This window comes from Myotis davidii, unplaced genomic scaffold, assembly GCF_000327345.1.
Source record: "Myotis davidii unplaced genomic scaffold, ASM32734v1 scaffold1474, whole genome shotgun sequence".
Lineage (NCBI taxonomy): Eukaryota > Metazoa > Chordata > Mammalia > Chiroptera > Vespertilionidae > Myotis > Myotis davidii.
The window spans coordinates 16720-34287 of NW_006285786.1; the positions used below are offsets into that span (position 1 = coordinate 16720).

General features: G+C 51.1%; 2 protein-coding genes and 1 pseudogene across 2 annotated transcripts in view; 1 reads left to right on the plus strand and 2 right to left on the minus strand.

The window, feature by feature from the left end:
* Positions 1 to 930, plus strand: part of LOC102765569 (probable histone-lysine N-methyltransferase PRDM7) — an 8025-nt gene extending 7095 nt beyond the window's left edge. The window contains 1 exon segment of the mRNA XM_015559445.1: positions 923 to 930. Within this exon segment, the coding sequence (XP_015414931.1) occupies positions 923 to 930 (8 nt within the window).
* A 9529-nt stretch (positions 931 to 10459) lies between these two features.
* On the minus strand, positions 10460 to 13748 carry LOC102765273 (WD repeat-containing protein 1). Its single transcript, XM_006756740.2, has 2 exons — positions 13617 to 13748; positions 10460 to 10702 (listed from the first exon to the last, which is right to left on the minus strand). Exons 1-2 carry the CDS (start codon positions 13728 to 13730, stop codon positions 10463 to 10465), a joined length of 354 nt encoding a protein of 117 aa, XP_006756803.1. The 5' UTR covers positions 13731 to 13748; the 3' UTR covers positions 10460 to 10462.
* Positions 13749 to 17403: 3655 nt separating this feature from the next.
* Positions 17404 to 17568, minus strand: part of LOC102766131 — a 22816-nt pseudogene continuing 22651 nt past the window's right edge.

The window sequence follows — 17568 nt, forward strand, 5'->3', positions numbered from 1 at the left end:
CATGTTCTCTCCAGCGAAGTTCTTCTGGCTCTCGGTTCTGTGTAGGTTCTATCTTCTAGGTTCTGTCTTCTATGTTCTGTCTTCTAAGTTCTGTGTCCTAAGTTCTGTGTCCTGTTGTCTTGTTGCATCTGTATTTATTCCAGTTGATTCTAATCCTATCAATCTCTATTCCAAAGGTTAGGGCGTTTCTTATCTCCATTCCAGGGAGTAAAGAAAAGCATGATTGTTCGTAGTTAGTGATTAATTACCCGCCTGGCACTTAGTTAAGAGGTTTTATTCCCTCCCTAACTTCAGGGGAAAATCCCCACCTGGGGAAACAACCTTTCTCAGAGAGGTGACCTTGGTTAAAACACAGCGCCAAGAAGGTGAGCAAATATATTAAGAACAGTATGCCATATATGCCAGGTCCCTTGAAACAGCAAGGATGGACCGGTTCCCGGCACACAGGTTTTAAACTGAGATACTGTGAACTTTCATGAACTGGAATTCTCACGATGACTAAGGAAGACAAGTGGGTGTTTCCAGTAAAATCTGATACTTTTTGGGGGGAGGATAGGAGCAGATTTGACAGTTTCCAGTTTTATTTTAAATCTGTTGTTCTTGATCTGAGACACAGAGGGACAGGCAATAGAGAAACAATCAGGGGATATGGGTGCTCTTACCAGGAATCAAGGGGACTTCTTGGTTCGTAGGTCAACAATCAGTCATTGAGCCTTGCTAGCTGGGCTGTGTGTTGGTATTTGGATGACCCGTTTCTACGAAGACAATGTGGCCCTGGCTGCGTAGATTACATGCCGGGGGGATGAGAGCCTTTACCTTGCTGGTGTTCTCATGCTGCTTGGAGCATCAGGCCTGTTTCCATCATCACAGCAGGTGGGAGCTGTGGCATCAGTACAAGCCTATTCCTATCTTCTGCCTATAGGTTCATAACAGAATGAAGGGAAAACCATGAAGGCTGTCTCAACAAGGGGACCAGTCATTTAGCAAACATTCTGCTTTGGTGACAATACATGACCCCCAACAGTTCCTTGGGCAGCGATACACAGTAATACTCATCAAGTTTCTAAACATTTGTCAAGTAAAACATTCACCCTTACAAAGTTTTTAACATTCTCACTTAATTACAGTTATGAAGGCAACTTTGTAGAAGAAATGTCATTTTCTAAAATAAAATGTATGTATAATACAAATGTATAATACATCAAACAGATGACTGCTCCTCTGATTTATTTTTCATACATACAATAACTATATAGAATAAGTTTGAGATCACTTTCCAAACAACTGATGTGTGAATGGATGTCCGAGGAGGTCTTGGGTCTTGGGCAGAGTCACCATGAAGTAGGTGCTGTCTGTGGAAATGGAATCCAGGGTTCTGGAGTCAAAAACCTCTGAGAAGGGTACATCTGGGAGGATAAAAGGAACCAGCACAGTGGCCACAGGTTCCCGCATGTCACCTCTCCAGGCCACTGTGGCCTCGATTATGTGTCTGTTCCTTGGTCTCTCTGTCCCTTGGTCTCTGTGTCCCTCGGTCTATGTGTCCCTCAGCCTGTATGTCCCTCTGTCACTGACACCGGGTGAGTCTGCTCCCATCTTCTCAGTGGGGGGGACTCTGGGAGCAGCGACACAACGCAGTAGAGGGGAGCACGTGCAGGACCCTCCTCTGTCCATTCCCCGCCTCCTTCACGCCTCACTTTCCTCTGCTCCTCCTGGCCTCGCCCCCTCCCGTCCCCCCCCCCGAGCCTCGCCCCAAAGAGGTGGCTTGGGAGACCCTGCAAGGACAGCACTAGAATGGCCTTGTCGTGTTGTGTCAGGATCTTGCCAGCTGAGAGACACTCAGACATTTTATTTTTATCTTATAGACACATTCTGTGGAAAAACATCAGCGGAGCTGAATGCTCTGCTCATCATGGTGCCTTTCTTTAGGGGTATGCTGCTTTTTCACACCCTCCAAATCTTTTCCTTCTTGGTACTTTATTCTTGTTTATGTTTTGGTTAATTCTTACCAGAGGATATGTTTTTTACAGACAGACGGAGGGAGGGAGGAGGGAGGGATCGAGGGGATAGAGAAGAAACAAAACAGCAAACATGAGTATGCAAGGGACACATACATCTTTGGCTCCCACAGGAGCCCAGACTGGGGCAGGCCATAAAACCTGCATCCCAGGTATATGCTCTGGACCAGCAATCCCACCAGCGACCCTTCCCTGCGCATCGAGGTTCGAACCAGCAAACAAAACTGGCCAGGGCCTATTCCTTCTGGTTAGCGGATGACAACAAACATCACTCTTTCTTCTGGCATTACAAGAGCCCAGACCGGGGCAGGCAATGAAGCCTGCAACCCAGGTATGTGTTCTGGACCAGGAATCCCACCAGCGACCCTTCCCTGGGCATCCGAAGGTCTAACCAGTGAACATCACTGGCCAGGGCCTATTCCTTCTGCTTAGCAGATGAGAACAAATGTCACTCTTTCTTCTGGCAGAAGGCAGCCAATCTATGATGATCACTCATCATTGATCTTTCTCTCTTCCTTTCTGAAATAGTAGAAATGTATCTTTCTAAAAAAAACAAAACAAAACACTGTGGCCCTGCCCAGTGTGCCTCAGTGGGGAGAGTGTCAGCCTGTGTATTGAAGGGTCCCTGGTTTGATTCCCAGTCAGGGCACATGCCTGGGTTGTGGGCTGGATCCCCAGTGGGGAGGGGGTGATACAGGAGGCAGCTGATCCATGATTCTCTCTCATCATTGATGTTTCCATCTCTATCCCTTTCCCTTCATCGCTGAAATCAATAAAAATATATTTTTTAAAAAACACACTGGATTTCAATACAAAATTTTAAATTGAATTTTTTTTCACGCTACTAAAATGTTCCCATGATACCCTGCATCTGGAGGTGCCATCAACAATGACAGCCTCCCTGGTACTGATTGCATCAATAATGGCAGCCTACAGGGGAAGGACTGCCTCACTAATACCCACCTCTAGGCTACTGATTGCATCGATCATTGCAGCCTCCAGAGTACTAGCTGCCTCAGTAATGCCCTACAGAAGCCGCTGAGTCTAGTGGTAATAACACGTTCTTGCGATACCCCTGCGCCTCGCTGTACAGAATGGCTGCCGGGTTACTGGTTGCCTCAGGAAAGGAGACCTGTCCGGTACTGGCTGCCTTGTTAACGGCGGCCGCCCCAGGACTGACTGCTCCAATCATGGCAGTCTCTAGGTTACGGACTGAATTAGTGAATGCACAGCTTCCCCATGTCAGTGCAGCAGCCAAGGCCTCCCTTTGCAAGGCTGGGACAGGAAAGGGTGAAAAAGCCAGACCCGTGACTTCAGTCCATCCAGGGAAGGGATAATTGCACCCTGGAAAGCCTCGATGATTTTGTAGGGTTTTCTGTGGGTTTTGTTTGTTTGTGGTTTTTTGGGTAGAATTTTTCATCAAATTCACAGGACATTACCTAACTTTTCAGCAGCACGGAGAGAAGCACAAGGTGTTATTCTTTGAATGGCCACAAGAGGGACGCAGAGGAACGTTTTTGCAAAGGAATTGGCTGACAGCTCCCTTTAAGGCAGTGGTTCTCAACCTTCCTAATGCCGCGACCCTTTAATACAGTTCCTCATGTTGTGCTGACCCCCAACCATAAAATTATTTTAGTTGCTACTTCATCACTGTAATTTTGCTACTGTTATGAATCGTTATGTAAATGTCTGATATGCAGGATGTACTTTCATTGTTTGTTATGAATCGTCATGTAAATGTCTGATATGCAGGATGTATTTTCATTGTTACAAACTGAACATAATTAAAGCATAGTGATTCATCACAAAAACAATATGTAATTATACATGTGTTTTCCAATGGTCTTAAGCTACCCCTGTGAAAGGGTCGTTCGACAACCAAAGGCGTCGCAATCCACCGGTTGAGAACCTCTGGTCTAGTCGGAATCTCTGTTTCGCAGAAGGCAACTCCCCGCCTACCGCCTGGTCCTCTCGCTAAGGAAGCGAACGCACGTGCCTTGAAGACAGTCCGGGACCTAAATACCGTCGGGAAGCAAAGAGACTTGGTCAGGCTGCAGGAAGGACTCGTCACCCCAACACCTGCCCGAACTGGGGGCTCCTGGCTCCCGAGGTCCCGCCGCGAAACCGCAGGAATCCGAGCCCTGGATACCGCCCAGCCGCGCCCCGGCTGAAAGCTTCTTGACGGACACTCGCAGGACCCGGGGCAGCCAATCACCACGGGGGGTTGGGAGCCCGGGGCGTGCTCTTTTCACAGGATTCTGCCCTTGACTGGCAAGAAGGCTCCACCCTGCGCCCCGCCCTTTCCGCGTTTCTGACCGCCCATTGGCGGGCAGGGCCCCGTGACCGCAGCACTGATTGGTAGTTGCCGCTGATGTGCTCTGGAGGCGGGAAGCTTCCCCCTCTCCCCGCCTCACACCTCCTGAGGGCGGGAGCGCGCAGGTTTGAGGGGACCTCGGCCAGGTGCGCAGCGCAGCCTGGGGACGGACAGGAAAACGGGGCCTCGTTGGGAACCACTTTGCCGCCGACCTTCAACCCCCAGCCGAAGACCCGGGGTGCCCTCCCGAGAGGCTCCCTCTCTGTCAGCCTCCACGTGGAGTTGAGTGACAGGCAGTTTCCACACCGGAGAGCTGAGTGCCAGCGTAGTTGTGTATCTGGCTCTGCACCAGAATGGTATGATGTTCAATTCTCTAACATCAAAAGGGAGTCCATACTGTAAGCAGTGTCTTCCTCTTGAGAGTAAGCTGCTCCGGGCCAACCTTTTGAGACCTAACACCAGCCGTACATCCTTCTGAGGCACTGAGGCCAGGCTACCAGGAGAGAGGATACCAGAGCTGGGATTGGAAGTGGCCCTTGATTTGACACTGCTGTTTGACATCAGTTTATTTAGCTATTAGTTTACTGTAACTTTAGGATAACTGAATGTGGTAGGTCTGTTAAGCTTTTGCTTACAGTTTGGAGAAAAATTGTAAGGGGCTCTCTGTATCTGGGCCAGTAAGCTGAGGGGATTATTCCCCGGGGGCTTTTGGAAATCTGTGAGTGCTGCTGGTTGTCCAGTGGACCGCGCCCAGTCTCCAAATGGGGAAATGAGTACACCTTGACTTAAGAATTTATGGGGAAAATGAGTGCATGCTGGGAACAGTGCCCATAGTCAACATCTGCACTTTTCTCTGAGAAGATGGGGGCCTGATCTGAAAGGCACAGGCTGAGAGTGCTGAACCCATCCATCAGTTCTTAAATCAAGATGTTTAAATTATGTTATTTTTTCATTAAGTATAAGTGAATATGTCCATACATAGAATATATTTGCTAAATGTGAACAATTTACACACTCAACACATTCTAAAGTTATTTCTCTGTGACACAAGCTATGATAGGTTAAAATGGTGTCGATAGACTTTTTACTAACTTGGACATAGACAATTTGGCCCTCATGTGAGTACACACAGGCATTTAAAAGACATGAACATTTTGGTTTCGTACTTTAATAGTTTGTACGTTTTTGTTTTTATTTCTGAATTTACCATGTACTTTATTGTTTAAAAACTTTTAATATGGGTTGTATTTTTATCCTTTCCCTTAAGTCTGGAAGATACTTCTTCCCAGAATAAATATTTCAAAGGGATCCAATAGTTAGACTTTTCGAGATACTTTTATTTGTATTTAACTTGATAAATAAATGACTTTTTAAATGTGAAAAAAAATAATATGCCTTCAATGTCGTTAAAACGTATTAAATGTGCCCTGACCGGTTTGGCTCAGTGGATAGAGCGTCGGCCTGTGGACTGAAGGGTCCTGGGTTCGATTCCAGTCAAGGGCATGTACCTTGGTTCCGGGCACATCCCCAGTGGGGGGTGTGCAAGAGGCAGCTGATCGATGTTTCTAACTCATCGATGTTTCTAACTCTCTATCCCTCTCCCTTCCTCTCTGTAAAAAATCAATAAAATATATTAAAAAAAACTTATTAAATGTATGCACAAACCCACAAAGTCATTTTTCTTTTTTAAAAAATTTTTTAAATTAAATCTTTATTGTTCAGATTTTTTTTTAAAAAAAATGGTGAATTCTGACCAGAAACAACTCTTATTTGGTCTGCAGTGGCGTCAACATGAAAAGCATCAGATTAATTGATGATAAAAGTTAAAAGATCTATACCAAATCTACCTCAAGATAAAACCTTTCTAGATGCTTTAGAAAAGCACTTAGTCCTACAGGATGCAGTGATCAAGGCCTCATTTTCAGACCATGAATACCTTATGGTAAAAGTTGAAAACATGACTTGTCATTTCTCACAATCTTCAGTTCTCGGAGTTGTTAACGATTGCTCATGCTTGATGACTTTCAACTGCTTTCTGGCGATTGCTGATACACTTCGATCTCGTGTGCATCTGCTTGCTGCTGCCTTGGTTGAGGACATGCTACAACAATGGCCTTCTAGCTTGGCCGACAAGATTAAATTATTTCTTGCTGCCATGGATGAAGCTGCAAAAAAACTTTCGCATGATACTTAATTTGATGCTATGAAATCCCTTTATCTTACACTATTGGCAAAGTTTTACAATTTCACAAGGAAGCAATAGCGTCTTCGTTTCACAATGTTACCTTCCAGGCATTTTCTGTGTTACCGTCGCAATTACTAAATATGTTCTCAGATTTGTCAACCTCTGGTGCTGAAAACAGCTCAAGTGCCATTTGAGGATAAAAGTGTTTTTTCTTCCAGGAATAGATATTTCTTCTGGAAGCAGCAATAATTCACAAGAATGAGGCAAGAAATATCTGACTCTTCCTGACTAGGAGAAGTTGGAAAGGAAGTTCTCCATGCCTCTCCGGCAGAATACATCCGAGGACATGTAAAGAAACATGCAATGTGGCCTCCTGTAAGAAGGAATTGGCCATCAGCAGAAGCTCAGAGAGCCCAGGGCAAAAATGCAGCTATCAAATCTTTCTGGACTGTCAGGCATAGGGATCCACTTGTTTCCAAGTCTAGCACTCTTCAGGTCATCAGAGATGATGAGGTTGAGGTGGGCAGTTTCTGCATCCAGAATCACATTAACTGCAGAGAGAATTAGAATAACTAGTGGGGAGTCAATGGGCAACATCCCCTCAGGTTCACCTCACCTCCAAAAAACATGGACAGGAATCCATCAGGCCAAGACACTTGCCTTGATCTGGCACTCACCGGCATGTGCCTGAGCATCAATCAGTTCTGGAACTACAGAGAAAAAAGAGATGAGGGGGGAAATCCTGAGCATTCCCATTCAGAGGGCTAAGTCTACCTGGATCCCCACAACAAGGAAAGACAAGAACCCATATGCTCAGAACCTGACTCCTCTGCTTGGCTATAACCCCATTCCTCCCAGGCACCAGGGCCTCTCTGGTCTGATGGGTTGATCCAGCTAAAGGAGTTTCCCACAGAACCTGTGAGGGCCAGTTATGACCTTTCTCTTGCCTCTGTTGGAGGCTGAAGGCAGAGTCAGAAGACTATGAGAGATGGAGAAGGGATGCCTGGGGGCTCTGGGCTACATGGATCTCTGGGAGGAAGGGAGTAGCACCTTCTATCTTCCCCCAAGCCCACCTACCTGAGAAATGCTTCATGCTCTTCTCCACAAACTCTGATTTCTGGTGGAGCAGATGGATCTTCTCTTTCACCACTAGAGGGGTGGCCCATGGCTCAGGGACAGTCACTGTCTTGACTCTAGAGATAAAAGACTATTGTCCAGAGAGGGCTGGAGCATGGAGTGGACCAAGCTTCCATAAAATGGAGGGAGGTGCAGCCTCCACAAGGCACACCCAGCCCTGCCTGGGCTTTGCAAAAAAAAATTCCTCCCTGGACTTCAAGTTTTAAACATTGGTACTAACTTCGACCATGAATTTGCATCACCTGGGGAGTTTTTATTTTTTTAAGTCTATTTTTATGTATTTCGGAGAGGAAGGGAGAGGGAGAGAGAGATGGAAACATCAATGATGAGAGAGAATCATTGATCAGCTGCCCACAACCTGGGCATATACCCTGACCAGGAATTGGACCATGACCTCCTAGTTCATAGGTCAACACTCAACCACTGAGCCAAGCCACCCAAGCTCACCTGGGGAGTTTTTAAAAGCACTGATGTTAAAACCACGAGTTTTAATAATAGCCTTAAAATGCTTCTGATATTGAAATGCTCAGCCCAGAATTATCTATGTCAAATTAATTATACTTCCTCAGTCATTTTCTTTCTATTGAAATAAAATGATAATAGATGAGGGAAAAAAACACACACAATGAAATACTACTACTCCACACCCATTAGTATGGCTGTTGTTAAAAAAAAAAAAAAATAGCCCTGGCCAGGTAGCTCAGTTGGTTAAAGTGTCATCTCAATATACTAACTAAGGTTGTGGGTTTGATTCTTGATCAGGGCATGTAAAAAAATCAACCAAGGTATACATAAATAAGTGGAACAACAAATCAGTGTTTCTCGCTCCCCTTTGCTGCCTCTCTAATATCAATCAATAAAAACATTTAAAAAGAAAAAAGAGGGGGCAGGGCTCCCTCCCTAAGAACTGGGAGCTCGCCACAGCGGGCATGCCTCGGGGTTTGGGGAAGAACAGGCTGTAGACTAGACGCACTGAGCCACCGATGGGTTGTCATAAACTGCAGTTTCACTGGTTCCCTGAGAGAACAAAGCGCCCCCCATACAACCTGGCTCACTGAAGTCAGGACGCCCTCCTGAAAGGACCTTGCCCTCCCCTCCTGACTCCACACGTCCACCACCTCTCCTCTGAAAGGCCACCCCCAGCACCGGTCCCGGCCTCCTCAGTCACAGCACTCAGCTGCCCCCGACGCTGTGGGACACGGCCCACAGCAGGTGCTGGCGTGGCCCTGCAGGCCCGGGAACCATGCAGGCTCCAGGGAGGGGCCCCACAGACAAATGCCACTCCCACTCCAAGTCCCGGTGGGGTCTGGGTGGCTTTAAAAACTCCTCTCTGCCTTTCCTGCAATTGGAGCCAAGTGTCCAGAAGAGCAGGAGACTGCTGTCTGCTCCTGAAATAACCCATTAACCTAAAGAGGGAGGGAGCCCCAATAGTCCTTTAACCAACGAGGGGGGCTAAAAATAGCCCTTTCCATGGGAGAGGCCGGGACAAAGAAGGAACGGTCTGGGCAGCAACTGGGGAGGGTTCCAAACTTGAGCACCTCATGGCTGCCCAACCTGGCCACCACCTACTGGACTGGGGCATCAGCCCAGTGGGGTCACAGCAAGAGCTGTGGGCTCAGCCTCTGCGGTCTCGATGTGGAAGGGCCTGGATGGCTGGTCCCCTCCTGCTGACCTTTAGTCAAAGCAGCACTTACTGAAGCTCCCAAAATCCTCCTGTCATTGCCTCCCCACCCTCTGTCATCTCCTCCCTCTCACCACTGAGAAAATGGAGGCGTGAAGCAATTAGGTGATGATTAAGTCAGGCACCCAAGTCCATGTCATTGACAGGACAGACCCAGCTCCACAGCCTGATTCCAGGCTGTGCACAGGTGGACTAGCCACAGCTCAGGTGTCCCCTCTGGGAGCCCTCCCTGGGCCCACCTGCCTTGTGTTCTGGTCCCGAGTGCCTGGAGAGAAACAGGCTCAGACACATATGCCCACCATCACCTCCTCCCTTCGAGGCTCCGAGACACGGCTCCTCCCTGACCTGGGAATGCCACCTAGCCCTCCTTTGGCTGCTGCCCCTCCCACACCTGGCTTCCCACTCTGCCAGGTCTCTGCTGTAGGGCACCTGGAGAGGCAGTCCCCCACCCTTCATCTGCCTCAGCTGTGCCGAGAACAAAGGAGACCGCCCTCCACCTGCCTCTCCTGGCACCAAAGGGACAAAGGCTTGTTCTAATCTTCCTTAGGCCACTTGCTGTCTAGCCAGCCATCTGCTGTCAGCCAAGGTCAAACCTTTGTGCCAGCCAGGAGCACGTGGAAAGCTGGGACTGAGACCCCACAACCTGGGGCATTTCACCATGGCATTTATAGCATCTAATTCCTCTCATATGCTACTTTACAGCTGTGTCCCTGCCCCTAACCTTTCCGGGAAGGCGCTGGAGACAAATCTGAATGTCTCTGGAGCCCCACCTCTTGTCACCCTGGTGGCTCAGCTGGTCTCAAGATGGCCCAACCAGAGAGCAGGCTGACGCCAGCCAGCCCTGGGCTCCCTTGCTAACACAGCTGCAGGCCAGGATGCTGGTCTACTCACATGGCTCGTAGGTGCTCGGGACTTCCACCCCAGAATGCACACTGCATCCCAGAACGAAGCCCGGCCCTATGCAGGGCCCCTCCTGCTGGAACTGGAACATCCACGCTGTCCTAGGGCAGGATTAGGAGGACTGGGGACCTTGTGGCGTCCCCTCACAAACCCTGCTTTCTGTCTACACACCAATGGTGTGCGCCGTGACCTCTACCATCAGCATCTAACAGGTTTAAACTCCACTGGCTTCAACTACAAACCACAAAGTTCACCCAAAGCCACCCTCCAGAGAGAAGTCCACTTACGCCAATGGTAAACTTGAATTTGAATGGTGGCCCCTCAAAGAAGGCGGCACAGTTAACTTCACTGCCTGTCACCAGCCAGTATGGCCTGGTCTGCTTGATGTCCATGCTGTTGATGACTTTGTTGTGTCCCGTGATCTCGCCCACAGAAGAGCCACTGTCCCACAGGAAGACGGCTCCAAACATTTATCCAACGAGAGGAGCCACAGGAAAAATAATCAGTCCTGCGAAGCTGGATGAGACACAGGAAGCTGAATGTCCAATTCAGCCCCGGCTCATGACCACGCTTCACACTCCCATCCACACTCCCATCCAAATCACACAATGACAACACTGCGATTTGGGCTCTACACAGTATTTGTCGAAAGCATGGAGACCACATGTCTGCGGAAGGGGCTAGAGGTCCGTGCTTGTGTGGCCCAGGGCCAGCAAGCCTCCCTGAGAAAGCATCCGCCAGGGGACCAGTTTTATGGTTAATTTCCTTACTGGGCAGGACTACGAAATACACCTGCCATCCCCTCCGAGGGGAGATGATGCCTTGCTTTTGGCTGGCATTCTGTGAAAACGTATTGTTTTGGTTACTATTTGCAATCTAATGAAAAAGAAATTGTTAAGACCAACAAGAATGGTTTGAAAGCCCAGCTGGTGTGGTTCAGTGCTTGAGCATCGACCCACGCACCAAGAGGCTGCCAGTTCAATTGCTGGTCAGGGCACATGCGCATGTTGCATACAGGTGTGCAGGAGCAGCTGATCGATGATTCTCTCTCATTGATATTTCTACCTCTCTCTTCTCCCTGCCTCTCTCACTCAAATCAATAAAAAAGTGTGTATATATATATATACACACACACACACATATACATACACTAGAGGCCAGGTGCACAAAAATTTGTGCACTGGAGGGGGGGTCCCTCAGCCCAACTTGCCCCCTATCACATACTGGGAGCCCTCAGGGGATGTCCTACTCCCTGCTCCCTGCTCCCCTTGGGGAACGGGCCTAAGCCACAGTCTGGCCTCCCTTTTTGGGAGGCGACCGGACTGGTCAGGGGAAGGCATCAGCCCCATCACCCCACTGCTGCAACTACTGCCAGTCACCACAGCCACCAAGGTGTTTTCATCAACATGGACTCCAGTCCCTTCACCATGAAAAAATGAAAACTTTCTTTAGGCATTTTCAAGATGTGTCTTTCATAGGATATGACATTTCTTTATTATATTTTTTATCCTCACCTGAGGATATGTTTCCATTGATTTTTAGAGAACGTGGAAGAGAAAGTGAAAGACAGAGAGTAACATCAAAGTGAGAGGAACACTTTGATTGGTTGCCTCCTGCATGAACCCTGACCTGGGAGTCCTGACTTCAGTGGGCTTCTCTCCAGGCCAGGGAGAAGCCTGCAACTTAGGTACATGCCCTTAGTCAGAATTGAACCCAGACCCTGCGGTGGGCAGGACTGTGATTTGCGATTTCAAAAGAAAACACCTTTCACTTATACGGAGGGTGTGATGTGTACATACTTAAGAATATTCAGTTCTATTACAGAAAATAGTAGAAACGAATAACCTGCCATTGCCAGCTCCCTCCCTGCTCCCCACAATCGCTAGCTCTGCCCCCTGCACAGGCCTAATGCCTCTGGCCAAGGCCTTACACGTGGGCAGGGTACCCCCAGCTCCCACCATCGCCGGCTCCGCCCCTGCTACCCCCAATTGCTGGAACCACCCCTGCCCAGACCTAACACCTCTATCGGGGCATTAGGCCTGGGCAGGGGACCCCCAGCTCCCACCTTGGTCGGCTCCCGCCCTGCTGCTCGTGATCCCTGGCGTGATCCCTGGCATCGCCCCTGCCCAGACCTAACACCTCTGGCCAAGGAGTTAGGCCTGGGCAGGGGACCCCCAGCTCCGCTCAATCGCTGACTCCACCCCTGCTCCCAGCGATGGCTGGTCCCGCCCCTGCCCTGGCCTAAAATGCCTCTGGCCAAGGTGTTAGGCCTGGGCAGGGGACCCCCCAGTTGCTCACGATCGCTGACTTCACCCCTGCTCGCTGCGATTGCTGGCTCTGCACCTGCCCAGGCCTAATGCCTCTGACCTAGGTGTTAGGGCTGGGCAGGGGATCCCCAGCTCCCATTGCCGGCTTTGCCCCTGCTTCCTGCGATCACTAGCTGGGGGCAGGCAAAGGCACCCGGTTCGCCGATCACGGGGCAGGGCAAAGGCGGCCCTGGCTCTTGGCTGCCTCCTCGGTTTCCAATCACCAGCAGCAGCCGGCGGCTTCTTCTGTCCTTCCCCTTCGCCTCCCAGCATTGCGCCTACATATGCAAATTAACCGCCATCTTTGTCGCCCTGATTAGCCAATGGGAAGGTAGCGAAGTATACAGTTAATTACCATGTTTGCCTATTATTAGATAGGATTTATTAGATTATAAATAAAGAAAGAAAGAATGACCTGAAACTTTATGGAAGAATTGATACCTACCACATACACATTACAAAGAGGCTCCCAATAAGGCAGACAGGCATATGCCTGCCAAGTTCAAGTCCTGGAGGGCAGCCATGGCACCCCAGAGGAAACCCTGACTGCACTTGGAATAAGAAAACCAGGGTTCCTCTCTGGTCACTAGACCTGGGAGTGCAGCAGCCACTGAGGGCCACCTACTCAGTGTCACTCACCCCATCTTCCTTAGTGAGGGGACCTGGGGTGATGTGCCCAGCTGGGAAATGTCAGCCTCCCTGGCAGTTGCTGGGAGGGACCCAATCCTGCTCTGTGAGAGCTGTATCTCTTTCATTGCCTCCCTTTGCCGCTTCCTGTGCTGGAAGGTGAGCATGATGGTGGCAGGAGTTCTAGGACTCCAGAGACAGGCAGACAGAAGGTGCCTGGGCCCTGAGACAAACCCCGAGGAGCTCACCCACTGTTACCTATCACTGAAGCCCACCCCGAAGGAGCCAGTGGCCCGTGCTGCTCACACCTCTGTGAGGAGGCTCAGAGCCTGGCACCTAGGGGGACTGGGCACACACTCATCCCATCTGGCACACTGAAGTCACTGCACCCCTCCCACAGGGACACCCAGAAAGAAGATCAGGGGACATGGAGGGGAGAGCCAAGGCCAGACTCACTTCCTTCCCCGACCACGGCGATCCTCTTACTGTCTTCCGTCCAAGCAATGTCCTTGATCTTCCCAGAGAAAGGCTGGTACTGGTACTTCAGGAGGTGCTCCTTCTGCATGGTGTCACAGATCCGCAGCTTCCCCGACACATCTACGGACATAATGGGTGGCGGGAGCCCCGGTCACCATGGGTCCAGAGCTTCAGAGCTGTGCAGCCTGGGGGCACAGGCCTCCCTGCCGTTGGCCAAGGCCGCCTGGGAGGAGGGGTGTGGTGTAGGTCTATGACCCCGGCCACTCGCTGACCAGCGCCTGCTGCCTTCACGAGGCCCGCTGCTGGGTGTGTGCCCCTCACCAGATTCCGGGATCACCACATTCCAATAGGTAACAGGAAGCCCAGGCACCAGATGCAGCCTCGCTTTATGACCACCTTTCTTTACTTTGTAGGGGACCTAAATGGCACACGAGCCTCGGTCACTAACTTCCTCAAAACTGGGGACCAGAAGTTCTCCCAGGGTACACGGTGTGTATACCAGTGACACCTGCCTCTCTCCTACATGGCCCTGAGTTACTAACAGAATCAAGGCACACAGCTGGGCAGCCAGGTGTGTGCCAGGCATGCGTGGTGGCCCCCATTGGGGGGTCTGTGGACCCCACTCTCTTAAAGCCCCACTGCACCTCAGGCAGTCAGCAGCCTCACTCATCACAGCACATCCCAACCCCATGACTCAGCTGCAGTGAGTAAGCCTCATGGGAGATGCAAAGGGTGGGTGTGGGAAGGAGTGGTACTACAGACAAAACAGAGTGCCAGGCCTCGGAGCATCTGCCTCGGATCAGTGATAGAGTAGCAGCCCCTCCCTCCCTGCCAGGAGTCAGCCACTACATTCTAAGCACCAACCCCCACACGCCCCTCCCACAGGAGCACTGAATTCCCATTCGCAGGAAAAATGGAGACCTTGATGCTAAGACTGGAGGCCTAACTCCTCAGCTTGGAGGGGTCTGGGGAGCCCTCCCAGCAGGTGAGCGGACGCTGTGTTCCCAGGACACCCTTCAGCACCTCACTAACTGGACAGCAGTTATGTGAGAGCTTTGGTCCCCTTCAGGTGGGTCCCAGGGGAGAAAGAATCACAACACCCCAGATGCAGCCCTGCCCTGGGCAACTCTGCAGCCCGCAACACCTATGTCCTTGCCACCTCAGGGGGAAGTGCCAGCGGGAGGGCTTCCCAAACATAGACGAGTAGACAGGCATAAAGTCTCACCAAACCAGCCCTCAGCACACCAAAGGCTCTTGTTAGATGGTCACAACTAGTAAGTGAGTGAGCTAAGGCCCCACAGGAGGCCCCACACTTGAGAGCAAACATCTGGCATCTAGTCCAGCTGTGGGACAGAGAGGAGACACGCTGCCGTCTCATGCACATCACTAGCTGAGGGGCTGCCATGGGCCCTGGTCCGCTCCGGACCAGATCTAGACAGCCGGCCTGGCATGTCACCTGAGGGAAGTTCCAAAGGACCTGGACTCTTTAGTCCCTTCGCTGAACAAACTGGCCAACAGTGTCAGGAAGGATTCGCACGCACACAGGCAACAGCAGGCCGTCCAGGGACTGCGCTGAGCCACAGAGAACACAGCCACAGCACAGCCCAGGCACCCACCTGCACACAGCCCGAATCCTGCTCCCTCACCTCCCCGGGCTCCGCACGTAGCTGGCCTGTGCTCCACTCCAAGCACTGCCGTTCTCTCCTCACTGTCTCCCCGGCCAGACCAGCAGCCTCCTCCATCAGCCCTGCTTGCTCATCAAGTACTTTTCAGAAGCAACTGGAGCCGGAAAAACACATTGGGCTGGAGACCAGGTGCCCAGGTCCCGCCTGATGAGGGCAGCCCTGGTGCGGTCACCAGAGGATGACGAGTGCCATGGGTGCCAAGCCTCAAACTAAGTGCACAGCAAGTACTGGAACATTAGCCAGAGAGCATAGCGGACAAGCACCTGCCTGGGATCTCAAGGGGGACAGACAATGAATACACATCCATCATGTATGGGCTGCACCAGAATCCTCTGCTCACAATGGCTCTGCAGCCTGGTCTCCACGTCCCTCCCCTGAGCAACGCTCTCATCCTTCTTTGGCTCAGGGCCCCACTCCCGAAAGCCTGCCCCATGCAGCCCAAGTCACCTGGGAATCACTGCCTGGGCGCCTGGGGACTGAGGATGGGCACAGACCGCCAGCATCAACGTCCCCCGAGGATGCCACCTCTAGGAGGGACCTGGAGCTGCCCTGAAGATGGTGCCACACGGAGAAGCATCGCGTGGCACTGCAGCTCCCTGAAGGCAGACATGGACCACCTTGCTCAGGGCTGGGCCCTGTAGTGGGCTTCCTCACACAACAGGCCATCTGGAGGGTTCAAACACTCAGCAAATGGGAACCAGCCACACTTACAGGAACCTAAGATCCAGCAGAGGGCTGGCGCCCCATCTGGAAGTGAGCGGCAGGTTTCCCAGGCCCTGGGACCCCCGCCCCCTGCAGGCATAGCAGGTACCAGGAACGTTAGCCAGAGCACAGCGCTCTCCCAGCTTCCTCCTCCTCCACACTGCAACCCCCAACCCCACCCGCTTTAATTCAGCCCAGGACTCTCCTTTCCTCTCTGCAGGAAATGTGTCCTGTCCTCAGTCTGGGCAGAGCACCAGTGCGCTGCGGGGTAAATGTGATCTCCGCCCAAGAACACCTGCACCCGAGGGCAGCCCTGTCTCCCTGGTTCCTCCATTCAATGAGGGCGTTTGTAAGAAAATGTCCAGCTGACCCTTCTCTTGTGTGGACTGCCCTCGCTGACTCGGCATTAGCATCTGAGGCCACTGATTACTGTCTGAAAACCATGCCTGGGGACATGGGTGGGGCAGGGCAGGCCTGGCCTCGCCAATGATTCAGCAGCCAGGCTACAGGCTCAAGGCACCAGGGCGGGAAAGCAGTGCCAAGCAGGCAATGGGGGCCCTCCAACCACATGTCTCTCTTGAGAAAACATACTTTTAAAAGGTACCAGGGCCAAATCTTGGGGTTTTAACGAAGAGACATTTTGCTGGCAAGCTGGGCCAGATTAAAAAGCCCCACATGGCTAAAATAAATCACAGGATAGAAATTAGAGCAAGTTTTACACATGGAGTTAGAGTAGGTCAAAACACAGATATCATGAAGTGCCCAGTACGTGCCAGACTCCTGGCCAAGCCCTCCACATACAACCCCGGCTGGCCGGCCAGCACTGGCGCGTGCTGGTTTCGGTGACAGACACTGTTGTCAGTGCCTACTATGCAAGAGCTGTCCTAGTATTTACATACATTGCACACTGAACCCTTCCCAACCAAACTGGTGGGTGCTAGCAGCCACGTTTACAGAGAGAACACTAAGGCCCAGGAAGGCACCTTATTCAAGGAAGGCTGCACACCCAGGGAGGGGCGATCCCTGCAGGGACAGGTCCATGCCTGGCCGGCCATGCCCAGAGCAAGGGCAGTGTAGACAACAGCCACCAGCGTGTTTCAATCCTGGCCCTTCCCTTCTCACCGGTTAGGTCCCTCAGCACTTTGGTTCTGCCTGTCCCTCTCTGGGGATGGGAGGAGGCCCATACCAGCTCCTTCACCTGGCTCTCCCTGTGGCCTGAGACAGTCCAGGCACAGGCCAGGCCGACAATAAATAGCTGTTGAGTGTGTGAAGGAATGGGGTCAGGGTAATTCACTGTAATTTCTGTGCCTCCCTTTCTCATCTGTAAATGGTAAGAGATTTACCTCAAAGGGTTAGGTGAATAAAGACAGCATCCTAGAAGGTAAAGATCTGTGTGCCCAGCCGCTCACTGAGCCGGCGCCCAGCTGGAGAGCAAAGGGTCAAATAATGAGATGAGCTCTGACGGAGGCTGAGGCCGCATTGTGCTAGGTCCCAGGAAAAGAGCAGCAGGAAAGGTAACACAAGACAAAGTTAAATTCT